This window comes from Solanum tuberosum, unplaced genomic scaffold, assembly GCF_000226075.1.
Source record: "Solanum tuberosum cultivar DM 1-3 516 R44 unplaced genomic scaffold, SolTub_3.0 scf00702, whole genome shotgun sequence".
NCBI classification, from domain to species: Eukaryota; Viridiplantae; Streptophyta; class Magnoliopsida; order Solanales; family Solanaceae; genus Solanum; species Solanum tuberosum.
The window spans coordinates 3825-26904 of NW_006239616.1; the positions used below are offsets into that span (position 1 = coordinate 3825).

Below are 23080 nucleotides of genomic sequence, written 5' to 3' on the forward strand. Positions count from 1 at the left end.
ATTTCCTGTTCACACCTTTAAAACCCAACAACACATGCTTGGGATATAGGCTCGGATTCCGTCTAGTCTAACAAACATAGTTCAATAAATATTTGACGAAACAAAAAATATTTATTTTTTAACAAACTTAAAGGACCAAACTTACCAACGCATATACTTGAGGTACTATTTTCAACATAACATCAAATATAAGAGACCATTACCCTTACATCTCAAAGGAAGAAAGAAGTAAAAATCCCCATTCCCCCACACCCCTCTCTGTGTGCGAATTTGGCGACAATGGATCGAACTCAGCTTCTTCTAGTGGGTTTACCCCTTTTTCTGTTCATCTCCGATCTCTTCCAACTATTTACTCCTCCACCGCAAAAACCCAATTCCGATGACCACCATCATCACCACCACCAGCCGCCGCCAGTGATCCAACAACCTCAGACTCTTGAATTTCCTACTCAGGTAGTGAGCATCACTCAATGTTTGTTTCTTAGATTCTTTATGTCTTTTCTATAAAAGGGTATCTTTTTTTATATGTTTCTTGGTGTTTGACTTGCAGAAAACTGGTGGTATTGGTGCAGTTGGTATTGGTAACACTGTCACCATTGATTTCTGCTCTTCTTGTTCTTACAGGTTTTGTTTCTATTGTTGTTTCATCATATGTGGTTTTCTTAATTAATGGAAATTTTTAGAATAAGTATATTGTTTTACCTTCTTTTCTATGTTACTACTACCTCCTTCTCAATTTATGTGATGCAGTTTGACTTAGCACAAAGTATAAGGAAAAAAGTGGATTTTTGAAACTTGTGGGCTGAAATAATCGTAGATGTTCGTATGACTATAAATATCTAACTAGGTTTCAAACGAGCATTTTAAAGTTTAAACTTTTACTAAATATAAAAATATGTCATTCTTTTTGGGACGGTTTAAAAAAGAAAGGGTGTGATATAAATTGTGACAGGGGGAGTATGTCATTCTTTCTAAAGTTTGGATTTTTAACTAGCTATTGAACTTGTATTGTAGCTTATGTCATGAGATATTGTATAGATCATTTATATCAACAAGAAAATATATGATACTGCCAAGAATTTTTTGAGTTATTGAGGAACATAATTTCTGGGCTCTCTAACATGATTTGAACTCATCTGATTGAGTGCTTAACGTCATTTTAAGTAGTGTAATAGTCTTAAATGCACAATGGAAAAGAGGTCCCAAAACTAAAGGAGAACGTTAGAAACCCTTACTGTATAGGTCTTTTAGAATGCCCCATAACCTTCTCGTTTGATTTGTAGAGAGGATGTTGTACAACTTCCTTTTGTGGTGACTTGTTGAATCCCTGTTAAGATGCAAAATCTTTTCCCATATATGCCAATATACAGGATCCATAGAAGTGCATGTTTTAGTATGTTTGGTGCGTAAAGGTTTTAATCATGGATGTGGTTCCTTTGTATGGATAAGAAAAGATATGGAATAGTAATTTTTGTTTATCTTTCCATTACTTTGTTCAATTGGTCACCTAGTCTGTACAACTGTTTGCCCCTGCAATCATAACTTATCAAACTGCATCTAAGTTTCATGTTTCTTGGCAGAGGGACAGCTGTGACGATGAAAAACATGTTGGATAATCAGTTTCCTGGTATCCATGTCGTCCTTGCTAACTATCCTCCTCCACTTCCAAAACGTTTGTTGGGCAAAGTAGTACCCGTTTTCCAATTTGGAGTCATTGGCCTTGTAATGGCTGGTGAACAAATATTTCCTAGGTTGGGTATTGCGGTACCACCTCCATGGTTCTATCAGTTGCGTGCGAACAGATTTGGGACTATGGCAACAACTTGGCTCCTAGGAAATTTCTTTCAGTCCATGTTGCAAAGTTCTGGTGCTTTCGAAGTGTATTGTAATGGTGAACTGGTATGTACTTCTCAATCTGTCTATGCGTATCCTTTTTTTTTACCTTTTTCCTTGAGGTTAAAAACGTTGGGAAATGATTACCATTCTGTGCCTTTTTTGTGTCTAAAACCATCTGATTTATGAGAAGAAAATTCTGGAAATCATCTTTACTTTAGTATAGACTAGATAGATGTCCATCTAAAGAGGCTGTTTGATCAATTAGCTATCTGTGATGCACTATCAGCCATCCATTATTAGATAGGTTATGTTAATTTTTACTTTGTTAACTTCTTTGAAGGGGAACGTTACTTTGATTCATCTGATATGCAACCATGAATGTAAAAAAACGACTTTTAACTCTCTGAACACTTCTCTTTCTCTTTCTCTTTCTCTTTCTCTTTCTCCTGCTCAGAGGGAAAAGTTGCCTAAGACAAATTGTGGTTCATTTTCGGACTGAGGATGTCGTTGGCATGTTATACTTGTACTCCCTCTTCATATGTATAAAATGTTTCTTTTAAATTTGGTGAAAATCATCTTTGAGCAATGCCTTTATATGAAGGATTTCAAGTGTAGCTTACTTTTGAAGTCCATGATTCACAGAGATCTTTGTTGCCCCTGTAGCATGTGATATGAAGTTTTTATTGACTGCCTAGATATGTCAACTTATAAGACTTGAGAATGTGAGTTAATATCGGGTCCATTTAGATGTCTCATCTGTGTATCCAGTTAACAGAACAAAACCTAAGTCTGTTAGTAGGGTGTCATGCAATTAGAAAAAACTACAAAAATTCAGTGTGTTGCTTGTGTTCCTTCTCATCAACACCTTATGTGTACTAGATATCTTTATTCCATCCATAGCAAGTAGCTTGTTGTATATTCATGCGTCTCCTCTCACCGTCCAATTTTAATTTATATGACAGGTTTTCTCTAAACTGAAAGAGAATAGGTTCCCTGGCGAACTCGAGCTGAAAGATCTAGTTGGCAGAAAGATTGCTAACCCAACGGTAGTTGATGGCCTTGGTGCATCTTCCTGGTCGTAGATGTGTAGATTACACTAGATCAATGGTTCCACATTAACTTAGACTTAATGTTGTGGCCTTTCCATATCGATAGACATACATGCAATGAAAACATCCACCAGCATCTGCTTCAGAAATCATTGTTTTGCTGCAAATGTTCTCAACCAGAAACATTCTAGGGACTGGTTATATGGTATCTATAAAAATGAGACTATAAGGTTTTTTCCTTCATCGAATCTTGACATTTGATATTTATGATGTACAAACACTTTCTCTCACAATGCAAACAGTATCTAGTAGCAGGTTGAAAGAATAATGATGCTTAATAGTGTCGTTAGACGCCCTGGATAATCCCTATTATCTTATCTTTGAAATGCATATGCAGATATGATCAACCTTTGATCACAGTAGTTAATGGTATATCAGTACAATTTACATGTCAGTTCCAAGTGAAAAGTGTGTTCTAGGTACTGCAGAGGATGTTTCATTGTTATATTTCTAAAGAATTTACGGGGCAGATGTTCGGGGCTGTCTGGTTTGGATATTCGATTTCAGATTGAAGAGATTATAATTCAAATTTAATTCAACTAAGCTTGGATTGGATTAGATTTTTCTTCAATTCATATAATAATTTGCTCTTTGGAATATATAAATTTCTACGATAGTACGATATCCATAAATATTAAAAAATAAAATCCAAAGTTTAATCTATAATTCAAAAGTTCAAACCAAATAACCAAAAAAATTGGATTTTAGATTTGCATCACTCAGAAAAACTCAAACATCGTATAAACGATGCACATTATAATTCTTAGTCGTCGTATTTTTTATATCTATTTTGAAAGGCTAAATACTCACTTCACAAACAATAAATATGCCATCTGTTACATAATTTTCCTTTGCAGACAAACAAAAGAGACTGAAAATGAAGAGCAAAAAATAATAAACCACCTAAGCTTTTCACAAATAATCTATGTTACACTCTCATCAGTTGCTTTAACCCAAAGTTTTGAAAAGCCATACCGATCTGTACAGTATATATGTCAAACACTGACACTTTCTTAGGTGTAAGAATGATGAATCTTCTGTTTCCCAGTAAAGGATGATGAAGAACCCAAGGCATATCATCATATCTGCCACCATTTTCGATTGCGATTTTCCATTACCTTGACAAGCTCATTTGCCAATGATGCAAAGTCTTCAGCCCCACTGCGTAGTTCTTCAGTTCTTTGGTTAATTCTCTGCAAAAACATATAGACTTATGCGTGTTATCGATTCACTGGAATAAGCAAAGGTTTGACACAAGAAAACTAGATTCAGTATAACGAGAAGTTGAGCATTTCTCAAAAGAGGAGCACAATGCAGAACTAGACAATCGCCAGCGACCAAGTTGCAGCACAAACAGAAGAATTTGTCATTTGATTCTGAATAATGCAGGCAGCCTTCCTATTCAATTTTCCGTCTGTCTACCTATCCCCACTTCCTCTAATCTTTAAATCTCGAGTGGTGTTAGCTTATTATACTCTCAACTCTTTTTGGTTACAAGCAAGAATTTATTTCATGTATTATCATGTTCAACTTTTCGTGTTACATGCACATCTTCACCATTTTAAACTCTAATTAACGTACCTCGAGTTTTTCTTGGCGTTCTAGAAGCTTGTCTCTTGCTTGTCCAGCCGCTGATGATGCATCCTGGACCTGGAAGATATAGATGATTGAATATAACAATAAGAACATTTATTAGATACAACTCAGAATGAGAAGTCATAAAACTAACAAATATGACTACCCCAGTTTTTCTATATTTTGCTATGATTTCTTCACGTGTCCTAAGTCTGGGTTTGGCATCATCACCCTCAGAATCAAGCAACTTTTCTCTTTCAGTTCCTGCAATATATACAGGGAAATATTTGTTATTATGGATTCTGAAAGTGCAGATGATCAATTGATGTAAGTTTACCTCTTTTGCTATTTTGTGTGTTGTGAGATGAAGTAGAAGCCACAGGAACAGGTTCATCAATTTCAATATCATCTGTGTCAAAAGTAAATCTTCAGTTAGGGGCACGTCAACTACGGAAATGCTGAATAAACCAATATATAGGGACAGAAAATAATGTCAGTCATGAAGAAGTAAGAACTTTAGATATGAAGGGATATTACCTATATTGAGCTCCAGTTCTTCTAGAACTTCCTTAGTTGGGGACGGTTCTGGGTGGAGTGGGTTCTTCATAAAAACACCTTCCAGATGACTAAAGTTTGACTGCGACATCTGACTGAAATCCATATTATGATTTGTCTTTCCCGCTTTAAATCCTTTAACTAGAGTACCTAAAATATTTGGGGGCCCACCCTGCAGCAACATTTATAAGAATCCAGCCACTACAAAACATAGACCACAAGGAAACATCTTTATCTACCAGACCTGTTTCTTCTTCTGAGTGGAGAATTTCATGGCAGCATCTGCTGCAGCTGCGAGCACTTCATCATGAAGAGACGGCAAAGATTCTGGAATTCTGGAAATTGTATTGTTGAATCAGTAATTTTGAACAATTTATGCTGCTCATGAGCAAGCTATTCATTTGATGGAAAAGTAGCACTAACTGATCATATACCTGAAATCATTTTCACTAGCTAATAGGGACACGAAAGCCAGTTCAGAACCATTTGCCTGATATTTGTTAGACAGAGATGTTCAGAGGACAGCCATGCAATAATAGGCCGAAATTTCAATAAGCAAACAAATTATGCTAAACGCGATAGGATAATAGCATGCACTGCAACTCTGATTACCAGAGTAATATGGCCATTCTCCATGGAACTCATTGCCCTGTCCATATTTGGCTTGAAATTCCACCTTAATACTGACATTAAAGAGGTCCGCTCCAGCAACTCTAGATCAGGCAAAGATCTGGAGATAGATAGATGTTTGCAATATTTTGACACTCAGTTCTTCCATAATATATTATCATGGACATGCAGCAAAGCAATCTTGCATAATTGACAGTACGGAATTGTATAACACACAGAAACTGTTACATTCAAGGTGCATTTAGTATGACTGAAAAGTTCTGGAAAATCTTACCTTGAAAAACTATTTGTAGGTCATTTTCCAACATTTGGCTGGGTATAAAGGTAATAATGTATGTCTCAAAGAACTTGTTTCTTAATCTCCATCTCCAGAAGATGGGAGATAGGGCATCAGAATAATATTTTGGCAATGGCGCAGTGTTAAGAACTTACAACAATGTTTGTGTTAGCTGAAGCAAGTGATATATTGTACAAATTATGATAATTGTAAGGAAAATAACTACAAATTGAGATACTTAATATGTAACAATGAACAATGTCCATGATGACACGAGCAAATTTTCTCCATTTGACGTAAACTGGTTTAGGATCGAAGTGTGATTGATGTGATTATTTTCTTGGAGAACATTCTTGACAATTTAAGGCAACCAAATACTGGAAAATATTCTAATTATGCCTTACTAAGGTCCTTACAAGTTTTAGAATGGTACTTGCCCAGAAAATTTAGGAAAGAAAAAGGTTACCGAATCTCGATATCTCCAGTCTGAAAGAGTAATAGTAGCGCACAAGCTTTCCCATCTTTGCCATCTTTCACAAAAGTAGTAGTCCAACAACAAGGTTTGTCGAGCTTCACTTTGCAAACAGATTTATTATCCCCCTAGTTTGAAAAATAAAATTGAATTATATTAGCACATTCAACAAAAATAGAAATGCAGACGTAATAAAGCAATATACTCACATGAACTACAGATTTAGTAGCATAAGTGCGTATTGAATCTTTACAGCAAAGTAGGATAAAGGACTCCTCGAAGTGTTTCCTGGAGGGGTCATTTTCTAGGAAGGGAACCGTGTCACTTAGATCATGAGTGGTCATTTCTTGTGAAGGCTCATTACTAGCTGCATCATCCTTGCTGGACTCTGGCTGCTTGCTAATTACATCAGAAAATGGGATGTTGTTTTCTGAAACGCAAGAAATCAACACAAAACTGAGTACAACTTACACGTCAAAAAACTTTGGATTTCTCTACAAATATGTACTTGCCTATGACATACATAGAAATTGCAGTCGACATTTTCTTTAAATGCAAGGGCCCTGAACCATACGTTTTACCATTACCACCATCAATTACATAGATCTTTGCATCCTCAGTTAAAATGAACATGAGTTCCTCCATACGGTTTTCTGGAAGTTCTGCTTGTTTTGGGCTTTTGCTATTACTGTCACCGTGCACAAATCTCTTTGCAATCAAAGTCACCAGTGGAGAGCTACCAACAGGTGCGGAGTCTGATAAGAACAATACTGATAATGAAGTCATATCAAGCACTGCAACCTGAAAGTGGAGGCATTAGAATAAGTATCCACATTAATCAACAATAAAATTGACATCATAAGTCCATCACAAAACTTGAAGAAAATGATAGTGTTATTGACCTTAGCATTTTCGTATCCAACTGCAAGTTTGGCTCCATGATTTACAAACTCAATTGCTCGGACTCGAACATCGAGAAGCTTTAGAACAGCTCTGCAAGTAGGTCCTTGACCTTGTGCCAACTCATGAACTAAGAAAAGGTATATACCAGTGAGCTCACAGATAATAGTTGATCTCCAATTATGCAAAGTAAATCAGGAATATTTCAACATGGAAATGATATATTATTTCCTCTTATCCCATTCTGTCAAACAATATTACTATTTGGAGTGTCAAACAACTTTTGACTATAAGGTTTGAAACAATCTTTAAGAGCTTTTTAAATTATAGGTTATAGTACTTCCTGTCTACCGGAAACATCCTCACTACCCCACAAAGGTGGGGGTTAAGGTCCGCGTGCACTTTATCCTCCCCAGACCCCACTTATGGGACTACACTAGGTATGTTGTTGTTGTATGTAACATTTTCATATATTTAAGGAATATATGTCTGGAATCAATGTGGAAACTAGATGGTTTGACCCTTATACTACATACCCCTATCACTCATTATAAGATGTAAGGGAAATATACTGGTAAAAGAAACATATTGCGCAATAGATTCAATCATTGGCCAAAAAGTAGCTTGCTATGACTGGACAGCTACCTGGATACAAAGAGGTGGTTAGAGGTGTGGTCATAATCAAGTTCATCTAAGAGAACAAAACCATTATCAGGGACAACCTTATTTGTCATTTGTGTCAAGCAGGTTGCGGCTGTTTAAGAATGTGTTCCGCTGTCTCAACTTGCTTTATTTATAGGGGTGAAAGTCCACCAGACCCACATATCCGGTAAAATCAACATTTGTTACCTAACTAATAATGAAGCCTATGCTACAATTCTACATAGGGAAAGTTTCCAACATAAACAGGCAAACAAAATACTCGGCACTCATCTAGTTATATTATTCAGTTTATACTCGTATCCCCAACATTTTTGCAAGTGTTTTACACCCTTATGCATTATTATACACAAAGATAGTGGTAAGGTTTGCATACATTCTACCCTCCCCATACCCCACTTGTGGGATTACACTTGGTATGTTGTTGTTACATTACTATACAGTATTTATACACTTATATAACAATGTATTTACCTTGTATAAAACTATATAGCACATCATTAGCTACAATGATGAACTTTTACTGCGATTTTCAGTTGCAATTCTTGTTCAAAACCAGTCGAAATGGCTTTAAATTTTGTAGACAAACTCCTTCAACTAACTCCAACAAGTCTAGACAACACTCACTCTAAATTTCTCAAGAAAATCAAATTTGAAATTTAAACTCACCTTTTCAAGCTTGTTCAACAATGGTGAGTTACCTTTTTAATATGATTTTAACCACCCAAATCTTACAAAATCAGTACTCTAACAACAATTTGAGCCCCAAACACAATAACAAATCGAGTTTTTCAACTAACAATCAATAGGACTCACAGTTTTCAGATTCAACTTTGAAGATTCACTCAAAAATTCCAACAATGGAGGCAATGACTTTTTTTAATTTGTATATTTTTTTAACAATTTGTATGTAAAATGGGCTTTTTTTTTCTTTTTTTTTTTTATGACAAGGGAAACCCGCAGCCGCTACCCTTTGGGTGCGCACAGGGTAAAACCCCCGCTCCTATGCAATAGCTTGCAAACCACATAGGAGAGGTAACCCGCACTAGGCAAGCCCGGTGCGACGAGCTCGACCCAGAAGGCAAACCCCTTGCTTTCACTGGCAAGGGGTTTCAAACTTGAGACCTCCAACATGGAAGTCCCAAGCCCAAACCACTGGGCCACCCCGAAGGGTTGTAAAATGGGCTTTCAAGGTGAGGAAGGAAGAAATTGGATAAATGGGGATATATCAACAACCGAAATAACAAAGTGTGTAAAAATCTCTTAGACAAATATGTATTCACTATAGCTGGTACAAAACATACAAGACGAGGTCGAAAACATTCATCCAGGAAATATTTACTTCAACAAAAATTAGACACATGAATCCCAGAAGCTATTTAACAAGAGATCTTTTGATACCAACTTCCTATGGACTCTTCACTATCTCATCTAGCTGCACTTGGAGGAACAATTTCAAAGCTGAACTATTAATCAAATGCTAGACTAAAATATTTGGCCAAAGTTCCAACCCCGAGTTTAGTCAGAAGTTTACAAATTTCAGTTAGGAAATTAAGATCAACTTCAAAAGTCCACCTCAAAAGTTGAATTCATCTACCTGATATCAAAGATTTGAATGCTCAATTTTAAAGCATGGTCTATTTCTGACAAAAAGGTTAATCTTTTTCCATCTATTTCACAGAAAACCTCCAAAAATTGGTGTAGTTTATCAACCATGAGATCTTATTGAAATTCAGTGGTCTGGATAAGGAGTTGTGTGACCCTATGTGAAGCATACTATACTCTTAAGGCAAGCCATCCGTCTATGACAAGGACATTGGATACTGGAGTAACAGTAACATTTACCTTCACTTTTAGTACCAGTAACAACGTGGAAGTTTCCCATATCACTATGTTTGAAATCATAAAGACGCACCTGCGTGTAAAAGGAAATTAATATAGGGGTCAACATACATTAACACCAAAATAGAAATGTAAGGTGGTTTCCCACCAGGCCACTTGCATCCCCAACTGCCAATCTTAATGTCTGGAAGCAGAAATCTATTTTTGAAACTGAAGCACTTGATATAACTGTATTTACACCTTTAACCTGAAAATCACAAGAGTAAAGTCAGAGCTCCATATCAACACAACTAATGAAAAATGACATGGAACTTGTAGATGCTGTGTCAACCTCTCTATCCAAGACACAAAGGAGAATGAGGACCGGATGAGTGGCATCCCACATCCTTACAGATCCATCCTGATAACCTGCTATAAACACTCTCTGAATCCTGCTAGTCTCAGCTCGAGAAGTATGATTATACACCCCTCCAGTCAAGGGCCATCTGCTAGCCCCAGATGATGTTGCTGCGGAGAGCTTCTTGAAGAAAGGTGTCTGGTTAAAATACAAAACCCATAATAATCTAAATTAGAAATAACTCTCGATTTCTAGAAAAATGAGAAAGGGGGAGACAATGAAACAGGGCTGCATCACCTCTTGCAGAAGCTCTGTTAAGTTTCCATCTGAATGCAACTGGGTAAGCTTTGTCACTGTCATGGAAGGATCAACAGTTGGCAATTCTACAGGAAAATCCTTAGCTGATAGAGATACTTTTTTCTCCTCTTTGGATACCAAGTCAGACAAGGTTGAACAATCAAAAAGGTTTAGTTGTCCAGGGCTCATCAACACAAATAAAACAGCTTTTTCATCAGGTGATGTTGCCCCTGTAGTTGGTAATAAAATCGTATCTGCAAATGAGCCACTAAGAGTGAGGTCAACACGACCAACACATTTCAAAGTCTCTATTCCAGATGACCACTCAAGAGTAAGGATCTGCAGCAGCAAAGCACCAGAAAATAGTTTTTATCATAAATATGGTTATGTTTGAGACTGTAGATAGTAGGATGGTATGCCTTATCCCCAGGACAAAATGTGACACCTAACAGAAGCTAAACAGCTGTTGTTCAAATCCTTTCCCTTCTCTGGGGTGAAGTGCGAGAGCTGAATCTGTGAGGAATTTTACCACTAGTTCTGAAAGTAGACATGTATGCTCCCCTATACACAAACATGTAAATCACAAATAGTCGGAAAATATAAAAGAGCTAGAATATTATGAAGATTGTCGGGAAATAAAATTTCTTGAAGCAACTTGTAAATTTTTACTATGTACATGTGTGCACTTCTACTAGCATAGACTATTCATTATTCCGACTGACCTAAGGCAGGCGTCTGAGAGCCTGATTTACCATTTAAACTTGATTGTAGTTGAATAAGATAGAAATGTTAATATTCAAACGATTGCTCAATGAGTCAAGCATTAGTTTAAATGTTATCTAGGTTTTAAATCAAATCTACCACACTAAAATGCTACAACGATAACAATTTGACTTATCCACAAAAACTCGAAAAGGGTAAGATGTCATCAGATATCAAATACACTTTTCCAATCAAGATCATTTCAAACTTCAAAAGACTATCCTTGCAATCTAAAAATACACACACTAAGTTATAACGTGAGTTTACCAATCACTTTAAAAGATATGTATATTCACGATAATGATATAGACAAGCAAATATAATACTTCAATGCTCAAAATGCATAGGAAGTGCAAGTTCCAGTTTTTAGATTTCACTGCTCAGTTTCCGTTTTTATTCGGCCCAAGGTGCAGTTCATGTTGACCCAGAAATGCAACATTTTATAATTTGTAGCACAAAAAATTATATAAATGACAAATTAAGTCTACTTAGCTAGTGAGCCAGCATATAGCATAATGATAAAACAATAATGAGAATATTCTGTGATTAAGTGTGAAACTTACCGTAATGACTTCATCGGATCCTATTTCATCACCGCCATAAATGAGGAGATGGCCGTCGCTACTATTCCGGGATTTACTATTTGCCCACCAGTGTAAGACAATAATTGGAAGCCTCTTTTCAACAGAAGACAGCTGTAGCTTAACAACATTATCAAATGGTCCGGCCTCCTGACCTTTGCTTGCGGTCGATTTTGATGTTTTCCAAAGCAGAATATCTCCATCTATGTACCCAGCAGCAAGAATGGATCCATCAGTGGATGCCCAGCAAAGTGTAGTTATTTCTTTCTCCTCTAATTGGTGCTGCATTAGATCATCAGGAGAGCTGGAATCTGCATTCTTTTTAAAGTTTAAAGCACCATCCTTCAAATGGAGATCTTTATCACCTTTGACAATGATAACATGGGCTTCGACGACATCCCAAAGTATAATTAAACCACACTCATATGCAATCAATAATCTGCAATAAGTGTCATCAGTTCAGAAATTTATAAAGCAAAAACATATTCAAAAATCTAAAGAACCACACTTCAGTAATAAAATCAGAAAAACAAATCCCCATACAGCAATTGACAGATTTGTATTTTGTTAGTTGCCACCAGTAAAGGGGAATAATAGTCTTTTTACCAATAAATGATGTCTCCACCATTCCATTTTGCTTAGTATTTCCTAGGCACTTCCTATCAATTAATAGAAATATACTAAGTTTTTTGGTTTTTGATCTAACTCAAAACACTGCAAGAAAAGGACTTTGGCTGGAGAAGGCATCTACAGTTGAACCAAATGGTAAATGAGTGAAGACGACACTTTATCTATAGCCTTTACTACATTGACATGCTTCTTATGACCAAAATATATTGGTATTCGGTAATTTACTAGTAGAAATTACAACAACAACAACAACAAACCCAACGTAATCCCACAAACGGGGGCTTGACTAGTAGAAATTGCTCAACAACAATTCTTTTTAATCCCATGAGAACTTCTTATTTTATCCCGGAAGAACCACCAAATGCCATCTCATAACTGAGTCATGTATCTTAGAAGAAAAATCTGCAAGCAAGGGACGTTTCTCTGTTTTTCTTGCTCCATTCACATGTAAGATTCTCTGACTGGCGACTTGTATGCCAAAAAACAACATTAAATAACAGAACATATACCTTGTAAGGCAATCATTAAAGACAAAAAGAAACAAATCAAAAGAGGGGCAGGGCTTAATTTAGTTAACATGAGGTTAGTGATGGTTCAGGAAGAAACATTAAGCAATAACTGTGACTTGCCTATTTCCCGATGTAAAAGGTTGCGGGAGAATTCCAACAACTGGTTGATGATCTGAATACGGAAAACCAGTTGCTTCTGCAAAATAATTCAAAAGTAGGCAACCTTAGAGGTTGGTTGAATTATAGTAAAGCACATGAGCATTTGAAAAAATGAGAATCTTTTAGACAGAAGAACAAATGGTTGTTAGGTAATCATGAAGTTAAATCAAGCCAGTATGTATTCTCTAACAAATCAAATCTGTTTGGTGAAGATGCTTAGTCTGATAGAAAGATCTAAAAATCTCAAAATAAAGCCTTCTGTCATCCGCGGCCATAATTTTCTAGAGCAGCTAATCACTGGCATACATCCCACATATATTCACTGCCCTAAACGTGAATGATGCATTCATGCTTGTAAACCGAAGTTTTAACATCTGCCAAGAAATGGCTCAAATTTCAAAAGACTACCAGTAAAAAGAATCTCAACTAAACAAGAGTCTCTTTACAAAGAATAGGTAACAACCATAATCATTGAAACTAAGGAATCGGATAAAAGATCTTCACTAAGATTATGCAGTAAGCACCAGAAAGAGAACTCCATAAGATCTGATATGGCAGTTGCAGCAGTTCTCTGTTCTCAACATGGAACTTCAAAACTGAGATTGTTCCATATTCATCTCCAACATACCTATAATGACAATACAAATTTAATATAAGCATAAAATACTCTCAACTCTTTCCACTGTATAACTGTCTTGTGTGCACATTGATTTCGTACATGAAGGAAGAGCCATTGATAACTGAAAAGGCAGTTATATTTGATTCCCATTGCAAATCACAAGCTACAGATCTGCTTTTGAGATTCCAAACCTGCACAAAAGCAAGAGAAGTCTTACACACCTACTAACCCAGAACCACAAAACAGTTCTTAACTTGAGTTTTACAGGACCCCTCTGAGCACCCAAGTCAGTGCAACCTTTAATGAAAGATTTCTATTCTCACTTTTCTTCTAAGGCTTTTTCCAGCTTTACAGGACAGGGGAGGAGGTGTTTGCAAAGAGGTGTTCATTGGCATTCAAATAGTTCTTGCTTTCAATAGGAATTCACCCTTAAAGCCAACCATTCATTACTCAAAGTTTACTTGCTTTCAGACAAACATAAAAAATTGATTATCATGGAAATCGTCTTCTTATAAATTTAGGTATTGAAGTAATTCTAATGGTGATTACTAGGCATTTGAAATTCATACAACAAACTTCATTAAACCACCGGCCATATTTCACATTCAACATAAATGTATGTCTCTGATAAACACATGTTCAAGGAAATGAAAAGAGAAGGTTTTGCTATTAAAAAAATGAGTCATTGAAATTTAACACAACAAGAAACACGATTTTCTTCCAACCTGTCAAAAAAGAGAACATAAGTTTCTGCAAATGCCTCTAGTGAGGTAAAAATATAGCAGGTTTTCGAATGAAAAATGAGTCACATAATTCAACACAAAATTGTAGAGATTTTGTCCTGTCACCTGTGTAGTTGCAACATACAACATTTGCTTCTTTTGCTTTTGTACTTTTCTTGGGGGATAAACAACTTCATTAATTATCACCAAGTGGGTGCTCAAAATAAAGGAGAACAGTGGATTTAGACTCTTTCAGTATAGTAGAGTGTATTATATCCAATATAGAATATAAGTTATATACATTCTTCACGTTACACCAGAATCTCATTTCAAGAAACTACAGTTACTAGATCTCCTAGCAATTATTATTTTTATGGTATAACTAGAAGTAATGATCTGTTATTAATTTGTTAGATGCTTTCTTATTTATTCATCAGTAAAGGCTACCAGCAAGTTCTAGTGTGATCTTAATTTTATATGAATGTTTTTTCACATTTTCCTCCGGAACCCTAGGAACACCGAACAAATATTTATAATATTGGAAAAATGGCCAAATTTACCCCTCCTCCTTGGGGTTGTCCAAGGTGAACGCCCAATCCCACGTGACACTGTCATTTTAGTGAAATGAACACCACATGACATGCCACCTTACCCGCCCCCAACCCATTTTAACCCTTCCCCTCCACTTCTTCCACCAGCACCTCTTACCCGCCCACAACCCATTTTCTATTCTAAGTAGTAGTACCTGCAGTAGAAAGGTGGAGAGGGAAGAGGTGTTGCTGGTGGAAAAAGAAATGGAGGGGAAAGGGTAAAATTAAAATGGATTGGGGGTGGTGAAGTGGCATATGTGGTGTCCACCTCACCAAAATGATAGGGCCATGTGAGATTGGGTGTGCACCTTGGACAGCCCTAACAGAGAAGGGGTATATTTGAGCCACATGGGTAACGACAACAACAACGACAAATGCAGTGTAATTCCACAAGTGAAGTTTGGGGAGGGTAATATGTACGCAGACCTTACCCCTACCTTGTAAGGGTAGAAAGGCTGTTTCAGGAAGCCACTCGGCTCAAGTACAGCATATCAGAGTAGGTTTGAAGAGTAAATATAGTAGTGAAGAAGCCAAAAAAAGGGTAAACGAATATTGTCGACAACAAATAATATGCTAACAGAAGTAAAGGAAGCAACAAGTAATGATAAATCACAGAATAAGATAGGAAGAGAGTAATAATATATTAAGGAAACTTGACAACGCTCGACTGCCAACTAATCTTCTACCCTAACCCTCGATCTCAAAATCCTCATATCTAGGGTCATATCACTGGTAAGCTGAAGGAGTAATATTTCATGTATAATCACCTCTCCCCAGTATTTCATCGGCCTACCTCTACCTCTCTTTATACCCACCATAGGCAACCTCTCACGCCTTCTCACTGGGTCCATGTATCTCCTCTTCACATGCCCAAACCACATCAGTCTCGTTTCTCTCATCTTGTCCACCACAGAGGTTACTCCTAGCTTATCCCGTATATCATCGTTCCTAATCCTACTTATACTCGTATGCCCACACATCAATCTCAGGCAGCATCCTCATATCCTCTCACATGGGTAACGGCGAGGGAATGTTTGTGTGGAAAGTATAAGGAAGGGTAAAATTGATCCTTTTTGCATGTAGAGGGGCAAATTTTGGACCATTTTCCATATAATATTATGGTAGGGCTAGATCCACCAACCTAAAGCAAGACTTCTATCATTCACTTGCTTAGCAAGGTTATGGCATGGCCAAGCTCACGCAAGAGCTCCTTAATTAAAAATGGCATAAATAAACATATCTCAACAGAAAAGGCAAGGAACTCATACAACACAAACTACCACACCAAAATCAAGTTCAGTTTCCCATGTTGATTAACATTTCAGAATGCTGCACCCAAGAAGGCATCAAAACCCAACAAGGAACACAATACAAACTATGACACACAAATGATCTTAAGTTTCCCATCATTGATTAACGTTTGAGAATGCTGCACTAAGGGCATTAAAAGCCAACTTCCTGGAAAAAATTAATACCTGAATATCATTTTCATTTGTGATGCTGACAAGAAAGCCCTGATTTTGAAGGAACTGCCACAGACAAAGACAAATAAAAGAGAACAGATTAAACACATATCTTGAGATTGTAAAAGAGGCAGATTCAAGAAATCATGAAATTAGTCAAGAACAATAAATGAAGACACCTTCATGTTACCAGTTTTATTGATAAGTTGAAAGAATACCAACTTATGATTGCCTTTTTCTTGAGTTTTAAGAGTCTTTTGAGTATAACTTAATAACCTAAACAAATTTAAAGTGGTGACTTTAAGGATTTGGTACTCAAGAAAGACAATCCATCAAGGATTTGATCAAGAATGATGAGAAAAGGTGAAAGAAAGCAAGAAATTTGAAAAAGAGCAAAGACAGGTATGCCAACACTTTATTGTGTTGGCTGCACTTTCTGGCAGAGGAATGAGTTGAAAACCATAGAAATTGTGGAGTCCAAATCCAAGACAAATGTGGATGCACTTTAAAGTGAAGGACATACTTTAAGGCAAAATTTTAAATGGTGAAATTTGGTGCCAGGTATGGAAGTAATGTAGAAGACAAAAAGGAGAAAGTGCCAGCACACTTTTAAGTGTGCTCCGCACTTCTTAGCATAAATTTGGAAAAAAATTGGAGCAGAAAGTGCTGGCACACTTCCAAGTGTGGCAGCGAAAATTCACTGAAGCAAAAAAAAATTGAAAAGTGTGGCCCACACTTTATTTGGCGGCCATTCTTTGCACCTGAAAATGGCATTTTTGTCACGAATTTTAGACAACTATAAATAGTCTTTAGGTCTTCTTTTTTTTTTTTTTTGGAAGTAGAGGAGCAGTCATAGCTACTTTTGTAAGGTTTTGAAGGATTTCACCATAGCGTATCAATTTTCTTTCCTAATTACTCTTTAATTGTTTTCCTTTCTGAAGCAATCTCTGGGCTACATATTAATATGAAGAAGAGTAAGATCTACCAAGTAAATGAGGTCCCTGATTTGAAAGAACTTGCTGGCATTATGGGATGTAGCATTGACACATTTCTAACTAAATACCTAGGTCTCCCTTTAGGAGCAAAGTTCAAAGATGCAGGAATTTGGAATGAAGTTATCGAGAAAATGGAGAGAAGGTTGGCAACTTGGAAGATGCAATATCTCCCAATTAGCAGTTTGAAATCCTTTTGCCTTATTAATCTCTTCCATTGGAGCAACTTATCCCATGTAAATGATATATTACCCCTCTTAGATTTCATTAGCTCCCTTATTATGGCTTAGAGACCATTCTTTTGCTTGTGGTTAACTCCCTGATTAAATAGGTATTTTTGTTCTCAAGAGTTAACATGTTTTTATGTATGTAATTTACATCTCCTTGATGCCTTTCTAATACATCTTACTTCATCAAAAAAAAAAATATTTCTTTCTTTTCCTTTCTTTTTTTTGAAATAGGTAACTTAATTCTTTCTTTTCCTTTCATCTTGTATTTTCTTTCTCTAGCAAGAGTAGCTGAACCCAATAGCTGAGGTTGTAGACTCTTATGGCATTTATGTGATTGAATACTAGTTATCTTGCTTATTATTACTTGGGTTGTGATTATCTACTTGTTTGCATTGTTTTATGTCAATTCGGTGGTTGCAAACATTAGATTAAGCCCTACATATCCATTTCTAGCTTAGATGAGTAGAAACTGGACTGGGTTATTAAGCAAGTAGCAAGGGATCGAGTATATTGAGGAATTAATTGTGCTTGACTAATGGAATCGAACTAGGAAGGGAAATTCCTACTTGGGTCTATCAATGGATCTTAATATTTTTGTTTGGGTTTAGAAGAGCTTTTGGGGATTAGCTTGCTAAAATTGGAAAATTCTAGTAAGTAATTATCAATTGGATCATTTTCATTAATGCTATGTAATTTGAGCAAGATACTTCTATTCACAAACTAGCTAGAGGCTACAACCCCTGACCCTCTCTTAATTGAAAAACAAAACATTGTTATTGCATTCCAAGTGCTCGATTGAATTTCTGGCTTAGAAAATAGTTTAGTTTTAGAATTAATTACCCAATCACTTTTTTATTAGAAGACAACTTAGAAAATTCTCAAATTTGCACGTTCTTGGACATTGTAAAGATGGATCTTAGGCCTAACTCAACCTCAAAACCTAGCTTATGAGGAGAGGATTGTCCAAGTCCATATAAGGAGATCAAATACCCATCCCTTTTCCGATGTAGGAATTCTTAACACTCCCCCGCACGCCCAAACCTTGTTAACTGGAGCGTGGACACTATAATATGGGGGCCCAACATCGGTGAACAAAGAATTGGGATGGGTCTGGCTCTAATATCATGTAAAGATGGATCTTAGGCCTAACTCAACCTCAAAAGGTAGCTTATGATGGGAGGATTGTCCAAGTCCATATAAGGAGACCAAATTATCATCCCTTTTCCGATGTGGGAATTCTTAACAGACATCTTGACACACGCATTCTCCTCATGGGATCGACCCCAACCTTTGTTAGGTTTATTATTGCTACGACCGTACTACACTTCATTTTGAGGTGAAGGATTGGATGTGATCGGTTGTAGGAAAATAAAGCAAGTAAGCCAGATCACAAAGAAAATAATAGTGTAGTTTGGCTTTATTCAGCCAAGAACCTTTCTATGTCTGACCAACACTACCCAAAAATCAAAATAGCGAAAGAGAAAAGCTGAGTTAGCTTTGACAAAAAAGAAAACACCTAGCCTCAAGAATGGAGAAGGCTTTATGAGGATGAAACTTACTTCCAAAAAGAAAAAAATATAGAATAAAGTGAACACCTTTTCCTAGCCTTGCAATCATTTACCATAAATATAGGCCTATTTCAGTTAATTGTCCTCTTATTCAAGGTAAACACATGGAATCAACACTCAAAACAAAAATGGTCATCATTGGACATTGTCATCCAAAAGTATTTGAGCAAAATTTTAATTAAAAATCCAGCTCTTTATTGATTAAACCTGACATTATCAATCCTAAAGACCATATCTTTCAGAGACCCTTTATCTGCTGATAAGGAAATCTGGTCCCAAATTTCCACTATCCAAGCCATTATCAGAGAAATGAGGTGTTACAAAATGCTCCAGAACAATATAGAATAATATACACTTGGAAAACTTTAGAACCTATCTAAGAATCTGTTGGATGACTTTGTGTGCAAAAAGCAAACCTCTAAATATTTGTATGGCAACTGCTTTGGAGAAATCAAGAGACCTTCAATATTGTCTCCACCAATCACTTTTATCCTACCATCCCTGAAAAAATGTTTGGATACTATGTTAACAAGATAAAGCCATCAAGCCATCTATATAGATGAATAGTTTATAACTACAAGATAGTATGGACAGATTAAAATGTACATCCCGAGCCTTCACCTTATTTTAAATCCATCTGAAATAGATTGTCATCACCCCTAAACAAAAGTCCTTTTCAATCACAAAAAAACAAGAGAAACGAAAATGAAAATGCATAGCTACTTCTGTATTCATTTAATTAAGACTCAACTTCCCCTATTGAGCTTAATACACTATCACGACATACTCCTTCCCGGACCCCTAACTGATTTGTAAATTTAAACAGAAAGTTTCCATTTGTTCTTTACATTTCGAAATAATGTGGTGAGGAACTGTCTTCCTAATCAACCAGAATAATATAATATGGCAGGATCACAGTTTCAAGAAAAATATAATGTGGCAGGATTCACCCTCTTAATCAGAACACTGTTGCTTCAAGGATCAATTGAGCTCAAGAAATTAGGTATGACATCAAGTTTTACCCTAGACTAGAAAATGAGATCTTAATTCCTATTATTAGAAGTCAATACCACAATACCTGACTTTTACTTCCCCCATCGCAAAAATTTTAGTCCAGTTTAGCCTCCCAAGAGTCAAAGATTAACCTTTGGTTAAAATTTTCAGAAATTCAGGAAAAATTTGCACATGTGCATAAGAAGACTAGAACATAGTTTATAAATATACTATGTCATAGTCTTGAAATTAAAAACATCAGAGCTTAATAATGTTTTCCATGTAGATTTAATTCTCATATGTATTGTGTCATCATGTTGTCAAGAAAGAGTACAGGGAGCTGGTACAAGTACCATTTACTAATTACTAAACAAGGAAGTGGGGTGTCACATGATTCTGCAGCCAAATAACAGTGGTTGTACGCCTATTGCATCCACCATTTATCTCTTGGCAAAGATAAAATTTGATAAGCTATCACTTTTTCTCTAGCCTCCTCATTCTTACCTAGCAATTTTCATCAACCAGCAGCAATTTCCAGTTCTACCAAAAGCTATCCACTGTCTTAAAATATAATTCTATCCACAAGATGAGCGTATAGCTATTTGATTGATCCGAGCATATTCTAACAAGTGCACCAAAAAACTGTGACACTGATACTAGTGCTTACGTACTACCTATATAGGGGAAGCTCAATGCTGAACGACTAGGGTTCAACAACCCAATGCTTTCAAAGAAGCATATCAGGCGCAACAATTTCATTACTTTTGTGTGCAAGGAAGTAACAAGCCAAAACAGAAGAAGTAGTTTGCTTAACAGCTGAGCTGATAGGCTTCCATCCAAATTAAGTACATAAGATCAAAACTTTAACTCACAATGTTCCAATAGCCAATAGGCGCTGGACAGAGTCTACTGCAAGAATTGATGCTGTTGATGGGATACCATAATGTACAGTAGCACGAACATTCAGGTCACTTGCTGTCAAACCACTTCCATTTGTCTGAACACACACACACAAAAAAAAAAAGTAGAAACAAAAGAATTACTCCACCAATTACATTCAAGTCTAACAAAATGGATGGAATGAATACCGAAGCCGATTAAGCACCAATAAAGTAACATCAACCAAACAAATTAGCATCGCATTATCTATAACCACCGTCCTATATGTTGCTCTTCAGTTAGTAATTCACTATAAGTTGTTCCAAAGATATTTTCCATATTCCTTGAAGATTGGAATCTTATTCAAAATCATATTGACAACCAGCTAGACCTCAATCCCAAACTAATCGTCCCATCTATATAAATCATCTAATATCCCCATTCACTATCTTTACAGCTCCACTTAGAGACAACCTAAACTTAGAGAAGCTCAAATTAGCAGAGTTCATAAGTAACAACTCCACATAATTCCCGGTATAAACCTCGAGCATCATAAAAAACCTTTTACCAACTTATTTCATCAAATACTCACAATTTTCACAGCTCAGTTACCTAAAAACTACCAATTTTAGCAAAACAAAACCAATTTTTTTTCAATTTCACAGGGTTCCGATCAAAATCAATACCTAAAAACACGATTCAGTAAATGTAAAAACATCACAAAGAAGACAAAGTCAACTGAATAACACTAGAAGACAGAAACGCACCTGGTGGTGATGATTATGATGATATTGTGTGGCTTTCTGAAAAAACTTCTTCGCGAACATGGCGAAATGAGAAGTGAAGAATTGTTGGATCGGTTTCCGATTGTGAATATATATTAGTATTACTTACACTATTTTGAATTGGCTTTTAGGCGTTCGGCATTCTTCTGTTTGTTTGGCTGAAATGGTATAAAGCTTTGGGACTTTGATTAAAAATTAAAAACTTATTCATTTCTCGAAATGTACGCTAACATAAAAGGGTTGAACTTCCTTAATTTATTTTTTATTTACATATAATAATGAAAGCATACGAGAAAATCTCAAATTTGAATTTGTCAAATGCCCTATAAATATAAATTAGTTACAAGTATATACTTCTTTACCAATGCCCCTAAGTAATCACAATAGATGCTCTCCAGGTGATAATTTTGTTTAACTCATACTAAATTATTATATATGTATAGTGTATTAGTATTATTAAGGTTGATAATTTCGCTTAAGTAATACTAAATCAATATATATACACTGTAGGAACTTTTGCTTGCATTGTATTATTTGGTCTACGTACCGGAACTGATAACATTCGAGATTATGCAGGATTATACACAAAAGATATTGATTTAGTATCAGTTAAGCGAAATTATCAGCCTTAATGATATCAATACAATATATAATACTGATTTAGTATCAGTTAAGCGAAATTAGTTGAAAGGTATATAATATAATTATTTAGTGGGGTATGAATGTAAATCGATATATATATATATATTTGTAATTATTTTACTTTATGGGGTATTTGCTTAGTTTCTCCTAATTATTTTGTGTTTCATGGTCCATTTATAGTTTCTCGTATAGGAAAACTTACATAAATATACTATATTAAAAAAAATATTAACCATTTATAGCAGAACATTTTTTTTTCACTTGATCACTTTTAATACATTTATAATATAGTTTTAATACATATTACAAAGAACAATTTATTATTCACATACAATACAAGTTTTATTGATGGATAAAACATTTATCACACATTTTAATATACTTATGATACAATGTGTCAATTTCTTACCAAACAAGCATAATATTTTAAAAACAGTTATAATACATATATATTACATACATAATT

The 23080-nt window shown here is 35.8% G+C and overlaps 2 protein-coding genes across 2 annotated transcripts; one reads left to right on the forward strand and one right to left on the reverse strand.

The window, feature by feature from the left end:
* Positions 1–200: 200 nt before the first annotated feature.
* Positions 201–3254, forward strand: LOC102587587 (selT-like protein). Its single transcript, XM_006366880.2, has 4 exons — positions 201–453; positions 551–624; positions 1581–1899; positions 2799–3254. The coding sequence occupies exons 1-4, from the start codon at positions 280–282 to the stop codon at positions 2916–2918; spliced, it is 687 nt and encodes a 228-aa protein (XP_006366942.1). The 5' UTR covers positions 201–279; the 3' UTR covers positions 2919–3254.
* A 427-nt stretch (positions 3255–3681) lies between these two features.
* Positions 3682–22157, reverse strand: LOC102587909 (uncharacterized). Its single transcript, XM_006366881.2, has 24 exons — positions 21955–22157; positions 21181–21305; positions 19732–19816; positions 16538–16591; positions 13850–13941; positions 13656–13759; positions 13093–13168; positions 11816–12272; positions 10491–10829; positions 10188–10391; positions 10005–10103; positions 9860–9929; positions 7357–7484; positions 6967–7255; positions 6664–6884; positions 6449–6582; positions 5688–5805; positions 5510–5565; positions 5320–5410; positions 5058–5247; positions 4858–4929; positions 4687–4784; positions 4527–4595; positions 3682–4138 (listed from the first exon to the last, which is right to left on the reverse strand). Exons 1-24 carry the CDS (start codon positions 22012–22014, stop codon positions 4025–4027), a joined length of 3345 nt encoding a protein of 1114 aa, XP_006366943.1. The 5' UTR covers positions 22015–22157; the 3' UTR covers positions 3682–4024.
* Between the last annotated feature and the right edge of the window lie 923 nt (positions 22158–23080).